At 33.6% G+C, this 24,921-nt stretch overlaps 3 protein-coding genes across 3 annotated transcripts; 2 read left to right on the top strand and 1 right to left on the bottom strand.

The window, feature by feature from the left end:
• Window positions 1-797: 797 nt before the first annotated feature.
• LOC125053334 (leucine-rich repeat-containing G-protein coupled receptor 5-like) lies at window positions 798-4,961 on the top strand. Its single transcript, XM_047654659.1, has 3 exons — window positions 798-914; window positions 1,654-1,695; window positions 2,733-4,961. Exons 2-3 carry the CDS (start codon window positions 1,686-1,688, stop codon window positions 4,862-4,864), a joined length of 2,142 nt encoding a protein of 713 aa, XP_047510615.1. The 5' UTR covers window positions 798-914; window positions 1,654-1,685; the 3' UTR covers window positions 4,865-4,961.
• A 771-nt stretch (window positions 4,962-5,732) lies between these two features.
• LOC125053323 lies at window positions 5,733-18,194 on the bottom strand. Its single transcript, XM_047654646.1, has 13 exons — window positions 18,101-18,194; window positions 16,099-16,202; window positions 14,725-14,796; window positions 13,886-14,038; window positions 13,226-13,424; window positions 12,894-13,061; window positions 11,929-12,074; window positions 10,767-10,898; window positions 10,212-10,280; window positions 9,378-9,518; window positions 8,849-8,974; window positions 7,647-7,738; window positions 5,733-5,940 (listed from the first exon to the last, which is right to left on the bottom strand). The coding sequence occupies exons 1-13, from the start codon at window positions 18,192-18,194 to the stop codon at window positions 5,742-5,744; spliced, it is 1,695 nt and encodes a 564-aa protein (XP_047510602.1). The 3' UTR covers window positions 5,733-5,741.
• Window positions 18,195-18,842: 648 nt separating this feature from the next.
• LOC125051880 (eukaryotic translation initiation factor 3 subunit J) lies at window positions 18,843-23,721 on the top strand. Its single transcript, XM_047652493.1, has 7 exons — window positions 18,843-19,164; window positions 19,243-19,328; window positions 19,464-19,574; window positions 20,676-20,814; window positions 21,873-22,037; window positions 22,264-22,403; window positions 23,327-23,721. Exons 1-7 carry the CDS (start codon window positions 19,149-19,151, stop codon window positions 23,387-23,389), a joined length of 720 nt encoding a protein of 239 aa, XP_047508449.1. The 5' UTR covers window positions 18,843-19,148; the 3' UTR covers window positions 23,390-23,721.
• Window positions 23,722-24,921: the final 1,200 nt, after the last annotated feature.

Genomic DNA, 24,921 nt, shown 5'->3' with positions numbered 1-24,921 from the left:
TGACACCTCGATCATCTAGATCTACCACGAGGTTCACGGACGGAGCTTTAACATTCACGAAAAATACTGTCGAATTCTAAAGATTGCGTTTTGGTTGGTTAAATCTTTAAAGAACGCATATATGTAATGTAAATTTTGATATCTAGGGCTAATTTATACGGCCTTTCTATGACATAAATCCTATTGTATATATTATGTTGTTTTTAAGCTATGACATAGTATATAAATAAAATTCAATACCTTGTGGATCCGAGTCAAAGATAAATGCTATAACAAATATAGATATGAACGGTTTTGAATATTTCTAAATATGGGGTGTTTAATAAAAAGTTATAATGAGTGTGACGCAAGTATTTTTTATTAAGTTTTATGTTATTTTTGGACATAATCTCCTTTAGCTCATACTTTGGTTAGACTTTATATAGATAACGATTTAAAAAAACTTCTCCCTAATCCCTTAAAAATCGTCTACCGCGACGACTGCTACCATATAATCTTCTAATTTAAGTCCCTGTGTTCCTTAAGGAGCTAGCTCCGCCGAGTTTGAAGGATCTACCATCAGTTCAAAGCCAGCTTCTTAAATTGCAACCATTGACACTGCGTGGGATCGTTTCCTCACGCAACTTTGGTATTTATTCTGCGAAACTGTGGCTCCATGATTAAAGTATTCGATAATTACCATTATTGCCTTAAATTCCTTCGGAGTTGAAGTTGGTCTTTTCCAAGTCATTGGTGTTTTTTCGTTTCTGGCTCATAATAAGTAAGTGGCCACATCTTCGTTTATCTTTGACCGAATACCTGTGTGATTCCCATTTCGTTAATTCAGCAAAACTTGGCATCAAGTTAAGTGTTCATCAAATGGACTTTACTCAGTGATAGTTGGAGCGGGTTAGTAGTTGTGTTTATTATTAATGGTAAGTTTAAAATTATTTCAAAATGTTTTTAGTATCTCAGTATTGTAATAATCTGGTTTTATAAAGATTCACGTGTAAGCAGCAAGTAATTATTACACAACATAAAATTAGTTGTTATAACGTAATTTCTTGGCCAAATATTTTTTTTATAACAAAATTTATAAACCACCAAACCAAATTTTATAGTGAAAACTATTTATAGGTAAAAACAGTAATTGGTTCACAGCTAAAAAACTAGATATAAAATTTAAAAGTTTTGGCCAAATCTTAATATATATAAATTACGCGTCACATTGTTTGTCCGCTATGGACTCCTAAACTACTTAACCGATTTCAATCAAATTTGTCCACCGTGTGCAGTTTGATACAACTTAAAAGATAGGATAGCTTACATCTCAATTTATACCTGCAATATAATTTTATTGCAAATTATTTGTTTAATGTTTGACAATCACAATTCTAACAGATGGCGCTGTGTTGAAAGTACCAACTTTCACATTACTACCATTTAATGGGATACCCACCAAGCATGGTGGCCCTCATGACTGGTTCCGTATCCCTTGAATAGTTTACTTCTTTTTAATATAACAAAAAACTTAGCCGCAGCAACGCATTTAACGCGTTGAATTATAAATTAAGGAACTTTTCAAAATAAAATATATATAATAACCATTCTAATACAAAAAGCAATTTTTGTCTGTTTTTCTTTTTTCAAAGCTTTTCCGTTCTATTCTTTCAGGTTTTCTTGAAAAACTCTTGTGATACAACATCATGAAGTCAGGTAAAAAACCTCTTTTTTACATTAATTTTTCATTCAACAACTTTTATCTTTTTAGGTAGTTGGAGTAATGTCCTACGTTTCTAGACTATCACTGTACTAAACTTTTACTTTAGAAGAAATCTTCTTGCTTTAGATAGTCAAGCAATGAGATACGATTTTCATTTTAATTCTACATTTCAGTGCATTCAAGTGATTATATTATACTATATTCGGGTGTATAGTGAATAATATCCCTTTCATTCACAGTAGACATCAATCATTCAATGCTATTTTAATGCATTTAAGAAACTCGTATCGCCTAAATCAAAATTAAAATATTATACTGCACGTCTGTCTGTTTCAATCAATCAAAATACGTTTATTCAATTTAGATGCGGGCATGCTTATGAATGACAAAAACGTATACAAAATTCGCGAAAGAGCAAGACTACGCCATCCGTTCGCAAAACTACCAGGAGGCCTTGTTCTGAGAAGAACGGGCAAGAAACTCAGCAAGTTTTACCCTCCCTCTACGTTACAATTATTCAAAGGAAAATGTCTTAAACCACAACGACATTAAAGTTACATAAGTAAAAAAAATAAAAATCTGTTCTGTGATTTACCACATTCACCATTACACACATTCATAACAAATCAAATTATAAGAATATAATTAGAACTATTGCCAAGCGTTTTTATGTTGTAGGTAGTCATTGACTGTGTAGTAACCTTTACACATTAAGGTTTTTTTGATATGTGTTTTGAATCTGTTTAAAGGCAGTTCCAATATTTCACTAGGAATCATGTTATAGCAGCGTATACTTAGGCCCATAAATGAAGTAATTATTTTCTGCAACCTGTAAGACGGCTGTAAAAGTTTTCCCTTATTTCTTGTATTCCTATTGTGAATGTCACTGTTTTTAAAAAAAAACTAATATTACTACGCACATATATAAAGATACTGTCTAATTGATAACCCTTAAGATCCCAAGATAGGACCAACGCCCACAACCTGGTTCCACGTGTTTTGTGTTTAATATAGTGTTATTCATTTTCAGGAATTTTACTGATGGTCATGATAATGGCGCCGCTTGTTTGCTGCAACTGCCCCGTCGACAGAGTTCACACCTTGGATCATTGTGTGTTTTATCTCCAATGCTTTCACAATATAACTGCAGGAAGTATATCCCGGGAATGTCTAGGCTCAACTAATTACGATGTCATTGTAGATGTCACTCTTGTCGATGCTACTGACCAATTCGATACAACGTCAGATCAAGAGTTTTTGTCTTTGATTACATCTCTAAAAGTATCCGGAAATTGGTCCGAAACAAAACTTACCTTCTTAGATAACATGTACAGACTCAAGGCGTTACATCTCAACAACAATAACATCAAAATGATTTACGACAGCCCTTTTCGTCATTTGACTAGATTGGAGGATTTAAATTTGTCAGGAAACCAGCTTTCTCATATCGAGGAATTATTTCAATTTGACTCTTACCCAAACAAATTGAAAAAATTGTCCCTCTCACATAATGCCATTCAAGAGATACCCGGTGACACATTTTTTGAACTCACAAACCTAAAGGAGCTAGACCTCTCCTACAATTCAATTACAGAGTTATACGAAGAACCATTTTCAAACTTGACTAACCTTGTCATTTTGAAGCTAAGCCATAACAACATAAAGAATCTGAACGGTGCAATGAATAATCTTTTTAATTTGAAACACTTGTATTTGGCACACAATCATATAGAAAACATAGTAGAGCAATCAATAAAGATTATCTATCACCTCGAGACTATTGACATATCTAAAAACCAATTGGATAATTTAAAAACAAACTTATTTTCAAGACATTGGAATCATTTTGATGATCATTCGATTTGTAAAATTAAACTGTCCCAAAACCATATATCGTACGTTCCTAATGCTACAGTAGTTCCAGAGTTTAAGACACGCCTAATTAGGAATTCGCATAAACATAAAGTAATGAATATTTTCACAGAACTTGATTTGTCCCAGAACTCAATAACTCACGTGGAATTTAATGCATTCCAGTCCATCATCCAGTTAATTTCTTTAGATATATCATGTAATAGATTGATTAGTTTTACAGTCAACCCCAACGATTTACGATACGTGAAGTATCTTAATCTAAGTAAAAACTTCCTTCAGACATTGCATTACAGTAGTTTTGCTTCTATGATCAATTTGCAGAATCTTGATTTATCTAATAACAATATGGACTTTATCCCCGATCAATCATTGATAAACAACCACCAATTGAAACTTATAAATATGACATACAACGAAATTGTAGAAGTTCGGCGCATGCGTATAACATTTAACCGCGATGGCGGCGTATTAGACCTTACCAATAATGGAATTTCTGTTTTAAATCTATCACCGGGCGATGCTTACGGACTTACTATTTTGATATTACGTTCAAATAATATAACTGAACCTTATTCGATAAAACTTAACCAACAACCGACTCTCGTTCATCTAGATATGAGCTATAATTTGATTGAAGAATTAGATGAGGAATCCTTACAGCTACCTATTACGTTAGGAATTTTAGATTTGAGCTACAACTTGATACAAAGGATCGGGCCATCCTCCTTCCACCGAGTCGGCCATTTAAAGACACTTCGTCTATCTCATAACAAACTTGCTTCTGTGGAGTTCGGTGCTTTCGAAGGGCTGGCTGCACTAGTAAATCTTGATCTATCTTATAATAACATTGGAAGATTGGATTCGAAGACACTTATGGATTTAAAAATGTTAAGTGTCTTGTCGTTGCGGAATAATGACCTCTTCTATATAGATCACAGCAGTTGGTTCGCTCATAAGCAAAACTTAAGGATTTACCTGGATGGAAACAGCTTCTCTTGTGATTGGTTGGCTGAAGCTTTGAGTGATAATAATAATGGCTACTCTAAAATGCGACCCACCGTTTTGAAGACAACATTTACTGGACATTCTATTGAGGGAATTCCTTGTAAACAAGATGTGGGGAATTTTGTCGAGCCGAGCAAAAATTACATGATAGCTGATGAGAGGCTTCTAGTGACAAATCAGAAGATATTAGAAGCTGTTCAGGAGCAGACTTCCTTCTTAAAGAAACACATTTGGCGTTTCATATTGCAAGACGCGGAGAGAAACGCAAAATCAACTAAGTAATCTTTATAACAAAATTATATAAAATTTATAACTAAGGGGTAAATAACACTGGTGTTATCATTTATGATACTCGTATAATAATAAATGATACTAATTACATTTGTTTTTTATTTACTTGAAACACACCTATTACAGTTAGTACAATCAATAATTTGTTTTATAAGCTTCGGTGAGAAGTAACAATTTAATAAATCTTGATTAATAGACAAAGAGCTTTTTGTAAACTAAAGTTTCTTGTTTCCCTGTCTTTATGGTAACGCACATGGCGTATCTCAATTTGCTAAGAAACCATAACTATTTTGGAGTTGTACACACAGAAGGCTGATCACATATCTCTATAGAAAACAATGAATGAAACACACGAATGAAGTGTGCTACTAATTAAGTACTTTCAAAGCGTTCACAGTGTATCATCAAGTATATAATATATATATACTATATATACTAATAGGTAGACGCCAGACATTCTCAATTTGTATGTAAGACATGCAAGTTTAATTCTTTTAACCTTAAAAACAAATGTTATTTGAACTCTTGAATTGAAAGAAACATCTACTTTAGATCCGGGGCTCGAACGTTCGACCTCAGGATTGAAAGTCGTACAGTCACTTCGTTCAATGTGTAATGTGGCAACATTACAGTTTATTTTAAAGTTTTACAATATTATATATAAGTTATTTATTTACTTAAACACAAAACAGTTTTAACTGACCAAATGTCCCTTTAAATGTAAGTAATTAGTTAATTATATTATTTTGACAAGTTAGTGTATTTTATTGATTCATTATGCATGATATTTTGACATAATTGATAGGTTTTTTTTTAATTTATTTGTCATATAAAATTGTGAACTAAAGACATCAAGTATTAATTATTATTAATATGGGATGCTTTCAGAAATATCAAAGTCTTCAAATTCCGGGTAATAGTCGCCATAATCCACTGGAAATATTGCACCGCATTCCTCTTCTCCGACAACCTCGTCCTTACTAACATACGAAGGACTAATGTCCATCAACTCTAGCAATGCCAGGTCATTATTAGTTGAAACCATAAACGCTACGTTGACATTCTCACTGAAAAGAATCAATTTAATTTAAAAAAAAGCTTCAGCAACATGAAATCTATTTGACGACTCATTGGTCTAGTGGTTAGTACCCCTGACTGCGAATCTATGGGTCCCGGGTTCGATCCCCGGCTGAGACGAACATCGATGTGATGAGCATTTGGTGTTGTGCTTAGGTCTTGGGTGTTTCAATACGTATTTATATGTCTATCTATCTATAATATAGATGTATATCCGTTGCCTAGTACCCATAACACAAGCTTCACCAGCTTAGCATGGGACTAGGTCAATTGGTGTGAATTGTCTTTAAAAAAAAACCTATTAGAATCAATTTAACATATTTTCTGTTGACGTTCATAAGTGTACTTGGTTACCTATATGGTAAAAAAACTAACCCTTTTTCCTGTGAATTACCTATATATATCTAGTACAATTATAGCTCTAAAAACTAATAATTCATATGGATTGTTTGTTATGTAAAGCCCATTAAACTTCCAGAAGAAGAATATATCTCGTTTGCCAGCATAATATATATGAAATAGAAACTTATGGGCAATCTATACGTTCATGCATATGACAAATATATTGCCACATATACACTCAGCCCTGTCGGACTGGTAAGATAGAAAAATCGGCAGTCTGTAAACAGTTCACTCGCGCTGTTACTGGTAATGCCGCCACTATTGCTCATTGGCAACAACATCGCAGCATATTACGAGAATATTTCAACTACAGCAAGCAAGGGCTGAGTGATAATATGGTATAAATGTCGCAGTCAACTAGCTTAACTAGCCGTTAAAACAACAGGCTAACCTCTTAACTAAACAGCGCCATTTAACTAGCTGCCTAAAAGATATTGAGCCAGTTGATCAAAAAGCTTGGCAAATGACTTGGATCGATGACGTTTCATTACTTGCCTCACTTGACTTGACTGTTAATTTTAATTTAGTTTCACTCTCTGCTGCTAGCGTCGAAACTCTTCAAACTGACAATATAGCGTCGGCAAACCACAACTTTGATAGTGTTTTCAAAAAGTTTTATGAAAAACAACAAGTACAATTAATTAAATTTTTAAAGAAATATTTTTTTACGACAGCTGCTACATCTTTCTTATTTCTGTCACATGGTCACTCTATCCTACGAATGGCCTAAGCATTAGCCAGCCAGTTCAAAAATTAAAAAAAAATCAAAGTTCTTTATTTGTTATTTGTTTACCTATATACAATAGAATTAAGAATTAGAATTCAGATTGAGGCCTTCCTAGTAAGTCAGAGATCTGTGACAGGGAAAGCCAGCCAGTTTATTTAATGTTACAGCCGAATGTCTTTCAGGCCGCTAGTTTCAGGTGCTGTTTAGTCAAAAGGCTAGACTACTAATTGAAAGGCTAATTAGGCTAGTTGGCTGTGACATTAACATTGTTTCGTTACGAACTCGCTTTGAATTGCAATAATTTTTTTCATGATGCGGCCAAGGTGTTACACCAGCGTAATACTGTATTGCAATCAGACTGATACATTTTTACCATTTCAGGGTAATAACAGAATTTTTTCTTCTATATAACATGTACTACGCCTTAAACTGGAATTTGGACCCTAAACAAATACATGCTCACAAAACCAATAAAGTAATCTATTCAAACATTTGTTTGTGTGTGGCATGAGCGAAGTCCCGAGTTACATTTCCCTAGCATGCTGCGATTGCTATAATAATACTAACACATCATACGAAGAATTCAAAGAATCGTATTGCTTAACGCTGAATGCAATATGATATGCGTTGTAAGCTGTTGTTAACTTGAATATACCCATCTGAAATAGATAATATATAAATTGTAGGAATTTCACATATAAAATGACTTGTTAATTTTTTTTTTGAGTTATAATTAAATTCAAATAAAACCTTACATGGAATTTGATTACAAAAAATATATATTTTTATTACGCAGCAGATTATAATTTATTCAATAGTTAATAGTTAATTTTCACTTCCGGGATTTCTTATTTATCAGAAACCATGCAGTACTTTTGGAGCAATTTTTGTGTGTCTGCCCACATAATTAGTGTGCTTTTTACTCTAAATTATTATATGCTAACGAAAGATTATATCTATTCGTCCAAGTTGATATAATTAAATTTTTATTCAAATAGTCTGATTTCAAATATATGAGTACCTCTATAAAAATATATAATTAAATATCTAAATGAAACACATTGGATATACTGTAAACATTCTCCTTGAATTGAATTATTGAATTCGGTTATAAAACAAAATACATGTTTTAATTTATAGTAAAAACATTTAATCGAGAGAAGAAAATTTAACATGAATCCATGTTCCAGCGTTAAGGGACTTATACGGACATTAAACTAAAATAATTTAACTAAACAGTTAAAGAATTTTAATAGAAAAGATTAGAAGTTAAACAAATAATCCTAAAGCATGCATTATTACCGAAATTACTATTTATTTATTTCGGGCCAATTTGACTTAGGGACCAAGAAAAGAGCGTACCTACCAATTCGTAAAAGGTCGGCAACGCACTTGCGAGCCTTCTGGCAATGTCCACAGGCGGCGATATCACTTAACATCCGGTGAGCCTCTAGTCCGTTTGCCTCCTCTTACAAAAAAACATCATCCTGCCCTTTTGTTGTATGATAAAAACATTATTAAAAGGCCGGCAACGCATTCGCGAGCACTCTGGCATTGAGAGTGTCCATGGGCGGCGGTATCACTTAACATCAGGTGAGCCTCCTGCCCCGAGAACGGGGGCAGTTCTATAAAAAAAAAATTAACTAGACATGATATTTCACCTTCAGTGTACCTACCCGGCGAAATAACTTTTTTCTCACAAAACCTATTTTTAATGGAATTCTAAAACAGAAGAGGGAAAACCAGTTCCACGCATTTTCTTTACTTACGTGTATTATCGCCTGTCTGTATTTAGACAAGATTTTCACGGCCTTATGCCTTTTTGTAATGTCGAGTAAAACCAATACGTGTGGTGGCAGAAACTCTGGGTCCGGTATTACATACTCACGGACAATCTGAACGGAGAATTAAATAATAATATTAACAATAAACAAAAAAAAAGGCGGGCGGGTAACAGCAAATAACTGTGAAGAAGTGCAAGAGAGCAGTGCTTAATTTATAACAAAACTGCCCCCACGAACTCGAAAAAATTATACCAACTCGATAAAACAATATTAATTAAGTGTCGGAGAGTTCATTGCTTGTTCTTCTCGTCCGTTCGAGAACTGGCAGTAAATTTAAATTTAGAACCACTATTTTTCACAAGTGTAATTTTTTTTAGTTGTACATTTTCATACATAGTGCAGGACCTATTGAGACAAAGATGGCTGATCACCACAGATGAAGACACGTACATACATATTCAAAGTTGAGAACAGAATAGGTAACGTTGTTTACAATTTTAATAGTCACTTATACCTTAGGAAACAGTATAGCAAGCCCATTTGTCTTGGCAATGTCATTTGACGGTGCATACAACCCTGGAATAAGAAGACCGGGAGGAGGAAAGTACTCATTCTCGTCTTCTGAACTATCGGATTCATCTTCATCAGGCAACACCTAATATGGAATGTGTTTCGCTTAATTTTCAATGAATATTTCTATCAACCCTTAAATATGGCTAATACCGAAACATAATATCTACGCTAATTAATATTTTTGGTGGCAGTCCCATGAGCCAATGGCAGACATATTTCGGCATCTATTGCTTTAATTTTCAAAAGCATAATTTAGTAAATAAATAACGCGGCCGCGCCTTTGCGTTCCTTCATGAAACACTTTAGTTAATTTTACTAAAACATACAAACTTAACAAAAACGTCATTTGTAGAACGGGTCGTTGTCTTGAACATGTAATTGGAGATCGTTCATCATCTTTATTTAAAAAAAATTGTTTTATTTTTATATTCAGAACTATCTTTCAGGTTACAAAAACCATTTCACAGCTGATTCGAATGACTTGAACAACAGACTTCGCGGGTTTTTGAACATAGATGAAAATGATACTAGCGCGTTGAATTGTGATTGGACAAAGGTATAACGCACCATGTCGCGTGTCAACGCCTATTGGTTTAAAGATACTGTTGACTAATCACAATTTAACAGAACGCACACATGCGTGAATCACTACGTTTCGTCTTTCATTTTAAATTCTATTCCTCTGATCCGCATTAAATTATCTATTAAAGTGGTTAGGTTAATGAAGTTTTTAGAATTCCATATGATAAATTAATTTTTTTTTTTTTAATATTACCTCAGGTATCATAATATCCACCTTTTCATCGTCAGGTTCTTGTTTTAGTTTGTCCAAAGCTAACAAGTTCTGAAATGTAATAACACAAGAATAACGAAATAAGTACTATATATATTCGGTGATCCGCACTTGGACAGTCATTATGCTGTGTGCGTTGTCGGCCTTTTGAAGTGCCCTCAGTAAAATTGGTTCGGAAATAATGCGATGGGCAGGTACACGGAGTATGGCAACATTCTGCCTTTACATCTGATGATAGAAAGTGGTAATAATGGGACACCTGCTCAAAGCTTACTATAAAAATAGGTATTACTGGCATTAATAACATCGTGCATATATTGTCTTCTTCTTGACATACAAGTTAGCCAGTCGACGCACATACTCGCAATTCATTTTTAAGTTTAAATCTATACAAGTATCAAATACTTATGCTATAGGAAAGATTTCAATGAGTTCAAAGCTCTCGAAAGCTAATAAGGAATTTTATTAATCAATAATTTAATGGTCTCAAAGTCACGTACCAATACGTATTAAGTCAACCTTAAACAGCCTACTAACCCCAGCTTTTAAAAGCTCTAATTTCCGTCGCTCTTTCTCAAGTTGTCTAGCTTCAATAGCGTCCTGAATAGCTTGGCGAGCTAATCGTTGCATCTCAGAGAGACGACGAGCTCGCTTTTCTATTGCTTCTTCCTGAAATTATGTTAGAGGGTTATTTATTATACTTGATTAGTATAAGCAGTGTTGGCCTAGTTGATAGAGTGTGACTTTAATCCCTGAGGTCGTGGGTTCGAATTCTGGCTGTGCACCAATGGACTTTCTGTGCTCGCATCTAACACTCCTTTGTAAGTCGAGGGAAACATCGTGAGGAAACCGGAACACCTTAGACTCAAAGTCGACGACGTGTGCATAGAAGACTGATTGATGATCAGAAAAAACAAATGATCACGCAACAGATACAGAAATATTAGGTTCAGAACTGAGAGGAGCGCCATTATTATTTTAATAACATGATTAAAATTGTTTATTATAATTAATTTGGAAAAAAGCCTGTTCATGCGAGCGCGCCTTTTAACACTACGTCGTACATTTAAATCCTAGTATCCTAGATCCTAGTCTGTTTACAACACTTAAGGTGTAAAATCGTCATATCTAATATATAAAATTCTCGTGTCACAGTTTTCGTTGCCATACTCCTTCGAAACGGCTTGACCGATTTTGATGAAATTTTTTGTGCTTATCCGGTATCTATGAGAATCGGCCAACATCTATTTTTCATCCCCCTAAATGTTAGGGGTAGTCCACCCCTCAATTTTTTATTTTATTTTTTAGACAAAATTTTTAATTTCTATTTTTTTATGATACAACATACAAAAATACATACAATCCTCAATTTTCTCAATTTTCTCTACGATCAACCCCTATTTTTTTATTATAAATGATATACATGGCATAACGACGTTTGCCGGGTCAACTAGTTTAGAAATAAAATAATCGGTATAATCACACCGCTTTAACTAAAAAACTCTCTTTGTCGTTGGGTAAATATAATTTGATGGAAAGAAGAGACGATGGACTATTTAAGTTAGAAAGAGGTTACTCAAGTAACGGCATACAATATATTATACGTAATTTAAACATTGATTTTCATTTAATTTAAATAACGTAAAAACGTCATCAGAGCCGGTATGATTTCATATGACTTATTGTAATATATTATGACCTGTTTTCTCTGTCTTTCCTCAAGCCTACGTTCCCAGATCTCTTCTTTAGTAGGACTGAAAGACTTGTATTTATCGAAAGCTGTCTGCTGTTGTTCTTTTGTATCCGAAGGAGTGATATCTTCATAAAGTATTTTACGAACTAACGCTAAAAATTCAGCATTATATAAGTATCTACTAAATTATCGCTAGTAATTGTATAACATTGAGCAGTGTGGACTGTGGACCTAGTGGTTTCAGCGACCCTCATCCCTGAGGTCGTAGACGGTTGACGTCGGTTGTATGTTTTAGACCCGGGTGTGGATTTTCTATGTGCGAAATACATGTTTTTGGTAAAGTAAATGCGGAAATCGGCTTTCACCTGTTTGCCTATAAAGGAGAAACTAAAAGGTAGTTCCGTTTCGTATCACTACATGGTATAAAACAAAGTCGCTTTCTCTGTCCCTATATCCCTATGTATGCTTAAATCTTTAAAACTACACAACGGATTTTGATGCGGTTTTTTTATAGATAGAGTGATTGAAGAGGAAGGTTTGTATGTATAATAACATCCATTAAATATTGGAGAAATACTGTTATTTTTGAGGATTCTATTGTGATGTCGTAAATAATTACATTGCAAACGCGCCCTACGAGATTTATCAAAATTATGTACTAAGTATTGTACACATTGAAAAGGTCTACAGAAAACTCCACGATGGTATATATGTCTATCTCTTATGGATATCCCACAATAATTTCTCTTTGTCATTTTCTTTTTACGACAAATAATGGGTAATTTTCGAAGCGATTTTAACCAATACGGCATTAATCCTTATCCAATTAAATACCGTGGGAAGCCGTGGCGGGTCGCTAGTAAGCAATAAAGTTCTAGGTTTAACACTTCAGAAATTCCCCCTGAAAGGACTGGTTGCAACCACAGGTTTACAAAAAAATAGGAACTCTTAAAAATTATCACACCACTTACTGACAAAATGCTTATCCAGATCCAGTAGTCTAAAGCATATGGCCAGAGCTGGTGCTGAAGTCAACATGTGCATGGAAGCTTCATTTATGTCTGCGTCTCCGGCATACAGTATATCTTCAGCTGTAGTTTGATCCAGATTTATTTCTTCGCGTCCTACCATTATTATATCTGCAAATGTGGTCAGTCAAGTTAAGTAACAGAAGTCGCAGCTAGACTTATGTTGGGTCATTATTACTTATTTAGATCCGTCGTATATGCACAAACTATTGACTACTCAAACCCACTCAATACGAGCGACAGATACCTAAATAAATAATAAAATCGTTACTTACTATTCAAATCCCAACGTTCGTAAAGTTCTGGATGTGCGTGCTTTGCATGGGGCCAGTACAGCACAAAGTTTAGCTGTTGCAGGTGTGGAATCATCAGCTCGGCCCGATGCTGTTTTCGAGCCGCTTGCCGTGCTGCACGACGGGCTTCTTGCTGTTGAATTTCAAGCTGCTTTTCTTCGGTGTACTTGGCTTGCCATTCCTACGCAAGTATGAATGATATATTTGGAGATTCAACAAGTCTGATACAACATTCGTAGTATATAACCAAAAAAACATACAAAATACTTTGTAATAGAAAAACATTTTACTTTTTTAATGAGATTTCTTTAAAACTAGTAGAGAAAATTCAAATGCAATATAGGCATAAAAGAAACATTCCAATTGGATTGTAAATAAGGAGGGAGCTTGTAGTTTATTGTTTATCAGAATGCCAAATCGCAAAATGACTGCTTCACTACTGATTTGAGCGCGACCGCCGCTGCGAAAACCGCTGTTCGAGTTCGAAAAGTGAGTTACAGAATCGCAAGGCTGTACTTATAAAAATACTATATTACAAGTTACGATACGACTCCAGACTACTTAGTTGAAACATAGAACTCTCTAATTACCTATATAAGCATTTTGTTTTAAAAAATATAGTATTCAAGTTTATTTCCTTACAAGATCTTCCGGCATGGGTTCACTAATCTCATAAGTCGGTCGCTCAAAGCTGATACCCTTCTGGTGTTGTTTGTACAGATCGATTTCTCTCTTAGCCATCTCCGCAAATCTTATGTTGTCCACACCTCGAAAAATCGACGTTATTCTTTTGTTCTGAAAGATAAAAAACTCATTTGTATCACAAGTAATATGGCACATAAAAAATATACCTATAGATATCATTGTGTTTGTTTTGTATAATCTAGTGTTTTGTGCTGGAAGCTGGGAGCCCTGATACATGTATAATTTACAAAAAGGTTCCTCAAATATAAAAGCTGTAATGCATGTCCTTATAACAAATAAACGCATTTTGTTTTAAGTTGATGTTAGGGCTTTAGTAATAAATAGCTTGAAGTAATGTAAGGGACGTTAGTGCGTATTTAACAAAAGACGTGTACGAGATCCTTGCTAAGGTCCAGAGTGGCTTAACTACTAGCTACACTACTCATATGTTCTAATAATTAACATTCCCTTATTCATTCCTAAGGTCAAAATCAACAGTGTTTTCCAAATTCCGTCGGAAAAAACCAACCTAGTTAGGGCACCTCTCATTCGTAAAGCATTGTTAAGTATTATCTCATACCTAATCCGCTATTTTGCGGGGTTTTTTTTTGCTTAAAAAATTAGCAAAACATTACTAATATAAATTTTTCGTAACATTTATGTTTACCAAAATTGTCATATATTTTAGTAAAGAAAGCTTGTAACATATACTGTAGATATAGCATTATGTATTTTGTGGTAAACTTAAATAAATAAATAACATAACATAACTTACGTATATTATTCTAAAATCTTACCAATATAAATAAATATACGGGTTGGCTTTGATATCTAAACCTTCGAAATGCATCTACTTCATCAGCTAAGACCTGTAAACACAAAGTCTATTAATTCAACTATAATTATATCTAATACAAATAAGGTTTCAAATGATTTTTTTTTTAATTATAGGGGGGAAAACGAGCCTAAAGGACGCCCAATAGGGCAGACATCGCAGCCCATGGACACCCATTTTAGTAGGTGCGTTGCCGGCCTTTGAGTGAGGGGAATTTCTTTAAACAATTGGAGGTTGCATTTCCCAGGAAAGACCCTGTAGTCGATTCCACAGTTTGCACAAGAAAGTGTCTTGTGAAGCGGACCGTGGACGGCTTCCAACCATCAAGATGATGCGGATGAAATTATCCCGAGCGGTAACGCAAGTTCTTACTTTCCTTACTTTCCTCTAATAAACAATAAACTACAAGCTCCCACCTTTTCAGAATGCCAAATCATAAAATGACTGCTTCACGACTGATTTGAGAGCGACCGCCGACGCGACAACCGCTGTGTGAGTTCGAAAAGTGAGTTACAGAATCGCAGGGCTGTACATCGACAGCAAACAATGTATACGGCGAAAGAACGTTGAGGTATTTGCTACCGCGTCTAATAAATAGTCTACCCAATCAGATATTAGATTGCCTAACGCCAACTAACATAAACAGTAAATTAAAAATCTACTTTTATATGAATTTTTCGCGCTCCTAATCAAGACTGCTATGGTTACATTAATACAAACCACAGCGGTTTTCTAATGTAACATATTGTGATAATATTATATTATTTTGTACAATAAAGAAATTAAAAAAATACGGGAGAAAATTTAAAACAAATCTTTTAATTAAGAAACATTCTATAAGTGTCTATGATCTGTTTTTATATCTTCATAGTAGATAAGCACTTAGACAGAAATGTCATGTGCATTGCCAGAGTTTTATCGCCCTAGTTAAGATTGGTCGTTTACTACTGTTAGGGCTAGTTGATCTAGTTCTTAGGGTAGAAAATTAAACACTCCAATGATGACTTGATTTACTATATTTCACACACTGACCCTACGGAAAATGTATAAACTTCAACTTGAACAAAGGAATGCCTGTGCGCATGTGTTACCACATGTTTTATGCTCTCGTCCCCACTCTGACTCGACCTTCCCACTTCGGGCAGTTATTCGAGTCAATTCGTAACATTTCGTAAATAACCGAACGAGGCAATGAGTAATTATTGCACATGCGCACTTGTAGCAAAAGAATATGTTTCATAAATTATTTAGAATATTATTAAATAAATAATAAAAGCTAACACTACCCTCTGAATTTATAATAAAGTAGGTAATCAAAATTAATTGAAAAATTCACCCTTAAAAGAACCAGTTGACCATCGCTCCAATCAAGCTTCATCCTGACAAACAGATGGTCCAAGGCAGTACAAGGTCCTGAGAATTCACAAAATACTTCCACACCTAAACAGTAATTACAACACTTGATATCTTTATCTGTAGTAAATCATTGGCTATAATCATTCCATAACATAATCTAATATATACAATTCTCGTGTCGCGGTGTTTGTAGTTAAACTCCTCCGAAACGGCTTGACCGATTTTCATGAAATTTTGTGTGCATATTGGGAATATGTCTGAGAATCGGACAACATCTATTTTTCATCCCCCTAAATGTTAAGGGTAGTCCGTCCACCCCTACATTTTATTATTTTAATTTTTAGATAAATTTTTGTATGATACAGCATTAAAAAATACATACAACCCCTAATTTTAACCCCTCTACGATCAACGCCTATTTTTTATTATAAATGATATACATGGCAAAACGACTTTTGCCAGGTCAGCTAGTACTTATATAGCAAGAAAGTCTATGTAAGAAAGTTTTTACGACAAAAGCTTTGCATCTTATGTTTACCAAGAACGATAAACATTACAGTACATAAATAATAACATTATATTACCATAATAAATACAATATTTTTTAAACTACGCGAGTTAAGTTCGGTTGCGGTTGTAGTATGGATGTTCAGATATATGTTAAATGAAACACTTTGTTTGAAGCTGGGTATTAACTGGCTTTAATTGTTTAAAACATAAGCTGAATTAACAAAAAGGTACTTGACTTATTGAAGAGTTCGTAAATATGTTATTGGAAAATATCGGAAACGAGAATGTTAAATTACAATGAATAATATGAGTGTGGTAAAAACTAAAGGGCTCTTATTGGCTTCAAGTGTGCGATGATTGTTTACATTTTGTTTACGCTTAAAATTATTAATTATTAACTAAAATACATATATGTAAATTAACTAATGTTAGTTTACATAACTCGCGAATTAACAGAAATTTAAATTTACAAGAACGCCAAATTTTTTAGATGGGGCATCTAGATTTAAATATTTAAGGTCGCGTTACTCAAGTCACCACCACCCTCGAAGCCCCGTCGAGCTTCGTCGTTCCTCTTATTTATTTATTTGGAAATAAAACTGATACATCTATACAATAACAAAAACTTAAAAATAAAACATAAAATAAACACATTGGATGTATCCACAAAAGGTTTCACTAATAAAAAATATGATGCAGAGCATAGCAAAACAAAACATGACAGTACAACATTTATAAATCCGGAGAACGACAAACATACCAGTAGCTCTATAATAAAGAAGAAAGATAAAAGGATTAGATTATTGGCAGAATCTAAAGCAGAACACATCTTGTTAAGAGGCTCGCGGAACTCAATGTTGGGAGTCGGAAGGTTAAAAGTTCTGTGTGAGCGTAGAGACCTGGCAGGAACATTGAATGTTACACTTTATATATTACTAGCTGACCCGGCAAACGTTGTTTTGCAATGTACTATATATTATTTGTATAAATACTAAATATAATAACAATCAATAATAAAAAATAGGGGATGATCATAGAGGGGTGAAAATGAAGGGTTGTATGTATTTTTATCAAAAAAATATAAATAATTTTTGCCGTCGGAATAATAAAAAACATTGTTTTAGGGTGGACACCACTTATCACTTAGAGGTTTGAAAGATAGATAGTAGCCGATTCTCAGATATACTGAATATGCATAAAACTTTCATAAGAATCGGTCGAGCCATTTCGGAGGAGTATGGGACCGAACATTGTGACACGAGAATTTTGTATATATACCTAGAGATGTATCAATAATGTCGGACTAGCTGGGTGGTGATCATCAGCTACGTAAGCAAGTTGGAAAGTAGGTTTCCAACTCGGAACAATTCTTGGAAGTCCAGGGGTGAAAAAAAGGAAAAGTGATTCTGTCTCAAATCTCAGAGATTTTGATGCGGTTCGACTCCCAGTACCAGATAATACAAAATACTTACAAATTATTCTATCTAAGTTATGTTCAAGCATGTAGTCAAACTCCCTTTGATTGTTTATATCAATAAATAATTGAATTTGTTTTTTTTTAGCCATGTTTTAGGTTTTCGTGCAGTATATACCTCTATTAACAATATATAATTGACTTGAATGATTTCACGGTGGTCATGAATGTACTATTTTTGAAGTGAAACTTGTTTAGGCGCATGAGGGTAATTTTTTTAACGGAACGTCACGAAGATGTGCAGCGTTTCTGTCGAAGAAATGGGAGAGAGCGATAGACCAATTGAGAGAGAGTGAGAAGGGCGACAGAGTCAGTCAAATCAGACAATTCGGTCTTCTGAGCGTAGTTTCAAAAGACTTATTTGTTTTGTTCGTATTTCGTAACAATGTTTTTATTGATGGTTTTAAAGTATCGAAGAGGAATGTTCTAAAATTCTGAGTATACTTATTTCGTGGAGTATCTAAAAATTCCCTTGTTTCTTAATTCTTTAAATTAAGCATTGTTTAAGCGCCACCTTTGTACAGATTAGTGAATGTATTGTTGCCACTGATAGCGCTTATTCAAAATAGATTTTAAAATTTTACATTAAATATTCGAATGAATGATTTAGCTACAAGAAAAAATAGATTTTTATTTTATAATAGCGTCGAACCCATACACAAAAGTTATTCATAACATTTTGTAATGTGGCAAACTCATAGAAATTTATGGAACAGCTGTCAAAGTCAAACCGCCATATTGAAAATTTTAGTAATTCAGAAATTATCGTTTGCGATGGAGTCATATTTTTTCTCTAAAAATACTGATAGTGAAACTGTGGAAAATTGTTCGAAATTATGTCATTTTCGTGTTGCTTCTCAGTCCGTTCGTGTGCATTACAAAAAACTATTGTTCGTTTGACAAAATTCGCCTGAGAATATTGTCGGTTACTAAATCTCGTCGATTCGGGAGACATCTTGTGATTGTAAAGGCGCAAGTAGCCTGTCTGATTTTGTCTTTCACGTGAAAAGCTAGCATTTGTATCGGTGCTTCAAAAGTCCGTAACCATGGACGTTTCTTGGGGTGTGTATACCTTACTTTATGGGAATAGTAATAAGGAGTTTTAGTGTCGTCTTTAAAGTGAATGTGGATTTTTTCTAGACGCAGATAACTTCGAGCCCAAACTTCCGACCACGTTGGCGACTTCCAATAAATGGGAGGGCGAAGACGAAGATGATAATGTCAAGGTATTATGAACTGTTGCCAAGTAGTGCTATAATGTTTATTATATCAATATAATTCAATATCAACTTATGTTAGTGCCAACTTTCGCTCATAACCTCAAACGATTGCGTATGTGTTGACGTCAGCTTATTTTGCAGGAGAGTTGGGAAGATGAAGAAGAAGAAAAGAAAGATGAAGAAAAACAGGAGATGACTCCTGCCCCTGCTAAGCCTAAAAAGAAGATACAAGATAAAATAGCTGAAAAAGAGGTATGTAATTTCACTTTGACCTTTACCATTTGAATTGATAAGATCATTAACAAGACTTAACAGGGGCAAATAAATGCATAAATTGTTTAAATGTGGATTTTCATGCATTATTTAAAGAAATTGTTTGAAAAGCTACCTGAAATATATTATTATTCAGCCTTGACCTTCTGACTAATGATATTAATTACGTGTAAGTTATAATGTTCTGGTTATTATACCTAACATATTCTGTTGAATATAAAAACAGCTTCTTTGTGATAGCTGCACTGGTACTATAAAATATCCCTATCATAAAGCGTAGCCGAAAGCCATATTTTAAATTTTCACTGAGAACTATGCATGTGCCATTGAGTCATGAAGTTCATTACGATCCATTACAGTCTGATCTTCATCTGACATCTTTTTCTTGAAGTGCCTATTAATTTTCATTAATTCACATTATATATAAAATAAACTCAAAAACAGCTTTTATTGTTATATAAATGTATTTGGCTAATACTAATCTTGAAATATTTGTGTCAGTTCAGGAAAGGTTTAAACATATTGTATAATTATATTTGAGAAACAATTACATATAATAATAATAATGTTATAAAAAATACAAAAACAAAAGCATAATTTATTTCTAGCTTCAAAACATTTGATGTTGTTTTTATTAGAAATAAAACTTGTGACTTGGTTGTCAGATTTTATATATGGTATTACGAAGTTCACCGGGTCATCAAGTCTTTAATAATATTGATTCAATTTACTTCAGTTGTAATATATTTGAGGATTAATGTCAACATCACCCCAATAACAAAATAACCTTTTCAAAAAAATACTAACACCTTCACTATAAAACTGACTACTAGGACTCCTGTATGATAGATACAAAATTTTTTATATTGTTAATAACAACAGTTATGATTCCCTTGAGTCAATTCCAAACTAATCATTTCATTAACTAAGAATTTGATGAAATTATTTTAGTTACATAAGCCGATTAGCATTTCCCACAGCATGTTTTGGTTTTATAACTATGTTAAAAAATAATAAAAGTATGTACAAAATTTATAATATTTCTACAGTATAAATGACGCTATTGAACTACTCTTACAGCGTCTGGAACGTGAGAAAGCTGAGCGGCTTGCAGTTGAAAAAGAAGAGGAGTTAACCCCAGAACAGAAGCTTGCTGAGAAGCTTCGCCAACAGAAGTTACAAGAAGAATCTGATTTAAGACTTGCCATGGAGACATTTGGTACGATAATCTTTTAATTACATGTTTAGAAACATTATTACATTAAGCATTACGTATTACTAGTGTGCTTAAGGAAGAAATGTACTATAGTGTCTAAAATGCTTCTAAATACTAATACAGTCAAAATCTATTATTACAACAGCGAAGGGACTACTCACATTTGGTTATAGAAACCAATAGTTGTATGATGTTGTTATTATAAGTACCTAATACAATAGAATTCAGCTGGGATCTTTGATTTTGGCACAATATGTGAGAGATTAAAGTTTTCATACCTTAAGCATGAGATGCCTCAGTAGTATAACCTGCCTTAAATGGTACTTATCTGTATTATTATAATCACTACATAGTATAAAACAAAGTCGCTTTCTCTGTCCCTATATCCCTATGTATGCTTAAATCTTTAAAACTACGCAACGGATTTTGATGCGGTTTTTATTAATAGATCGAGTGATTGAAGAGGAAGGTTTATATGTATAATAAAATCAATTAAATAGTGGAAAAATACTGTTATTTTTGAGATTTCTAATGTGATGTCGTAAATAATTACATTTTTTCCGCTTACATTGGAAACGCAGGCTGAACCCAAAGAGATTTAACAAAATAATGTACTAAGTATTGTACACATTGAAAAGGTCTATAGAAAACTCCACGATGGTATATGTCTATCTCTTATGGATATTCCACAATAACATTTTTATGTAATTTACTTTTTACGACAAATAATGGCTAATTTTCGATGCGATTTTAATTAATACAACATTAATCCTTATCCAATTAAATACCGTGCGAAGCCGTGGCAGGTCGCTAGTTATAACATAAAAGTAGTGTATATGTTTGTGGCTCTAAAAAAGGTCCACTTTTGTGATTGATTAAATTTATACATAGTATTAATATTTATGTAATAAGTATTGGAAATTAGTAAAAAAATTATAAAGAATCACAGCAAGAATCACAATCAATGATTTGCAATCACAGCAAAACATCTTCAATTTAAATTACTCTAAAGAGAGTTATGGATCCAAATTTTGCTTGAATTTAATTAACTTATGTTACAGGTGTAACAGAAACTGGTGGTGGCAAACTAGACAGTTTCCACCCGACAAATAAGGAAGAATTCACAGAATTTGGTGAATTGCTATGCAAGAAAATCAATTACTACAAATCAAAAGAAGAGTTCCCAGCTTTTATTGATGATCTTGTCAAAGATATTGTAGTTAATAGTAAGTTTTCACTTTTCATTGATCAGACTTAATTGTTTCAACAATTATAGACAGTTTAAAATATGTAAATTTCATTATATTTTTTTAATAATCATAAATATCAAACCAAAACAAAACTTATGCTGAAAATCCAAACATAGCATATGTACATATTAGAAGTAAAAAACATATATATCTCTGATTATAGAAAAATGTAATTATTTTGTATTTAAAATTATTTTCTTAGTGTCATCTGCTGATATAAGAAGAATAAAAATGACAATAGACAATCTGTATATCGAAAAACAAAAGGCAGAGAAAAATGATAAGTCAAAGAAACCTAACAAAGGAAAGGGCAAGGCGAAATTAAAAGTTGAAGGAGACAATGTAAGTATTTTTATCTATAAATTTGTGTCATCTGTGTGGTCTCTCTGCCTTACACCCTCTGTCTTCTTTGCCGATAAGTAGGGATGCCTACAAATTCAAATTTAATGACGTGGAATAAGTTAACATACGGAACAATAAGGAACATAAGATACAGGTATCTTATGTTCCATAATAAACATATTTTTTTTTATAGATCTGCAAAACCTTTAATGAAGCCCTGATTTTTTATAATTTAATATTTTGTCAATTGGTTATTTCAATGAATACAACTGTTTATATATGTCACCGTAAAATTGTAAAAACCGTTAGATTGTAATCTATCTCGCGAGATTGTAAACTGTCGAAAGATTGTCAACTCAACATACTGCTTGCAATTTAACGTATTATTATTCGGTAGTTATATGAAATTGTTGGGAAGTAAAATTAATCTGTAATTGACCAAATAAGTTTGAATGATAACTAAGTTAGTGTAGTACAATCTACCGAATACCGATAACCGATAACCGATAGATTACAATCTAACGGTTTTTACAATTTTACGTTAACATATATATTAAGCGAGTCGTAGTTTCTATGATTTGTCATTGATTTCATGTAATGATGCATATGGCGACATCAATTAGTATTTTTCATATATCTATTGTTATTGACAATCAATTAAGATATTTTACCATTTGTATGTACTTAATTATAATCTAACATATTTACTATTTAGATGCTTTGGTAGCATAGTCTTAATGCTGAGATATAAACCAGAGAATTAATTTTGGAGCAAATCAATTATTTTGGCTTGAGCACAGAAGATCTCTTCTCACCTTAAATTGTCAATGCCACAGGCGCAGAAATGTGTTTGTATAAGAGAGTCATCGGCTCTTTTGGGTTGCTGTCTTTTTAAATACTAACATGATTTATAATTTTTCCAGGCGCATCTAAATCAATATGATGCATACGGGAACTTTGATGATGACTTTGACGACTTCATGTGAACAACTAACAACTTTTTGCTCTCTTAGCCCAATACTTTTTAACTTTTCTGTTTAAGTATAGTACAATATTTACAAATTATATGTATACTTAGTGTAAAATTGCATATTTTTTTCAAATACAAAAACATTACCATCAATGCTTAGAGAGCACATATTTTAATTTGAGTTTTAATTCCGATATTTAAAGCATTTGACAATTTGTCGGCTCATTTATCTAACAGGAGTTAAATTCATTTTATGGATAGCAACTTTATTTTGTAAACTCGAGTGTCGCATATCTAATGGTTGCAATCCGATGTTATGTTATAGATAATAAATTTTTTATTGCGATATATTTGTGTTTTATTTTGCGCAGCTTTTAATTTTTTTTGTAAAACATCGAAAAGTTGCATTGTATAAGGCATTAGTCATATGTGTCATTACTTAAGTTAAGTAGCTAGAGTTGATTGATATTTCAAAATAGTGAACGAAAATTCTAATCTAATGTTGAATATCTACAAGCGGTGGTGTTTTGTGGACTTAGTTTTTTACGAAATTCTTTGGAAAAAGAATTGTATCTAAAAAAATCAGTGGCGCTACAGCCTCTTTAGGTCTGAGCCTCAGATTTCTGAATCTGTTTGTGCCTGACTTACGCCGTCGATTTTTTTGGCTCTAAGACATGTAGGTTTCCTGACGATGTTTTCCTTCACCGTTCGAGCGAATGTTAAATGCGCACATAGAAACTCCATTGGTGAACAGCCGGGGATCGAACCTACGACCTCAGAGATGAGAGTCGCACGCTGAAGCCACTAGGCCAACACTGCTCAGTGCTGCTTAGAATTGTATCTAATTAAAGTAAATCCGTATTTGTATGACGTATAAACTGCATTATTTAACCTTGACACGATTCTCAAACGTAGCTTAAATAAAGTTGGCATTTGAAATTACAAAAGTGGCGCCTACACTACTTAGATATGTACTTAACCGTTCTACGTATATTGGTTAGAATGTTAATATATTGTGAAGGATATATTGCGTAACATTCGCCTGTCCCTCTTGTGAAATTAATCAAGATCTACAGGGCTTGAAGCTTATAGTTAAAAAGTCTCGTTGTAGCCGAGACACCATCAGATATCAGACTGGGTTGCATAAGACAATCTTCACTTTCTATACAACTTTTAATATACCTATTACCTACCTAGATTTAGTTGAAGGTTTTGGGAAGATGGACTGTGCTCCTATTCCGACCTAAAGGAAGGTTCCTCGATCAATCTAACCACTGATTGACTAGCCCGAAGGCCCCAGTAGATAAGGGTAAGATGTGATACTTATTCTTAGGGACTGTTAAGCTAAATGTGACTCCCCCATTGGAATAAAGGAGTAGTATTTAACTTGCAACTCTGCACCCAGCTTAGGCCGGGTTTCAGGTTCCGGGTGACAGGCGAATGGAAAATACCTTATTTTAGTGGGTTTGACCTCGCTGCTCGTATCGCAGACAACTTTTTGATGATCACGCGAATACGTAACGCTACCATAACTAAATGTCGTCACTA

This window comes from Pieris napi, chromosome 1 (assembly GCF_905475465.1).
Source record: "Pieris napi chromosome 1, ilPieNapi1.2, whole genome shotgun sequence".
NCBI lineage: Eukaryota > Metazoa > Arthropoda > Insecta > Lepidoptera > Pieridae > Pieris > Pieris napi.
The sequence above is the reverse complement of the archived record's forward strand: the minus strand, read 5'-3'. Positions and strand labels throughout refer to the sequence as shown.

Excerpts from the sequence above, each read along its gene's own strand:
- LOC125053323 (XM_047654646.1), bottom strand. The coding sequence starts at position 18,194 with ATGGCTAAAAAAAAACAAATTCAATTATTTATTGATATAAACAATCAA. Across the intron at positions 12,075-12,893 it reads TCTGGATAAGCATTTTGTCA|CGTTAGTTCGTAAAATACTT; the intron begins GTAAGTGGTGTG and ends CTGAATTTTTAG. Across the intron at positions 5,941-7,646 it reads TTGAATTCTTCGTATGATGT|TGAGAATGTCAACGTAGCGT; the intron begins GTTAGTATTATT and ends GATTCTTTTCAG.
- LOC125051880 (XM_047652493.1), top strand. Across the intron at positions 19,575-20,675 it reads ATAAAATAGCTGAAAAAGAG|CGTCTGGAACGTGAGAAAGC; the intron begins GTATGTAATTTC and ends CTACTCTTACAG. Across the intron at positions 22,038-22,263 it reads CAAAGATATTGTAGTTAATA|TGTCATCTGCTGATATAAGA; the intron begins GTAAGTTTTCAC and ends TTATTTTCTTAG.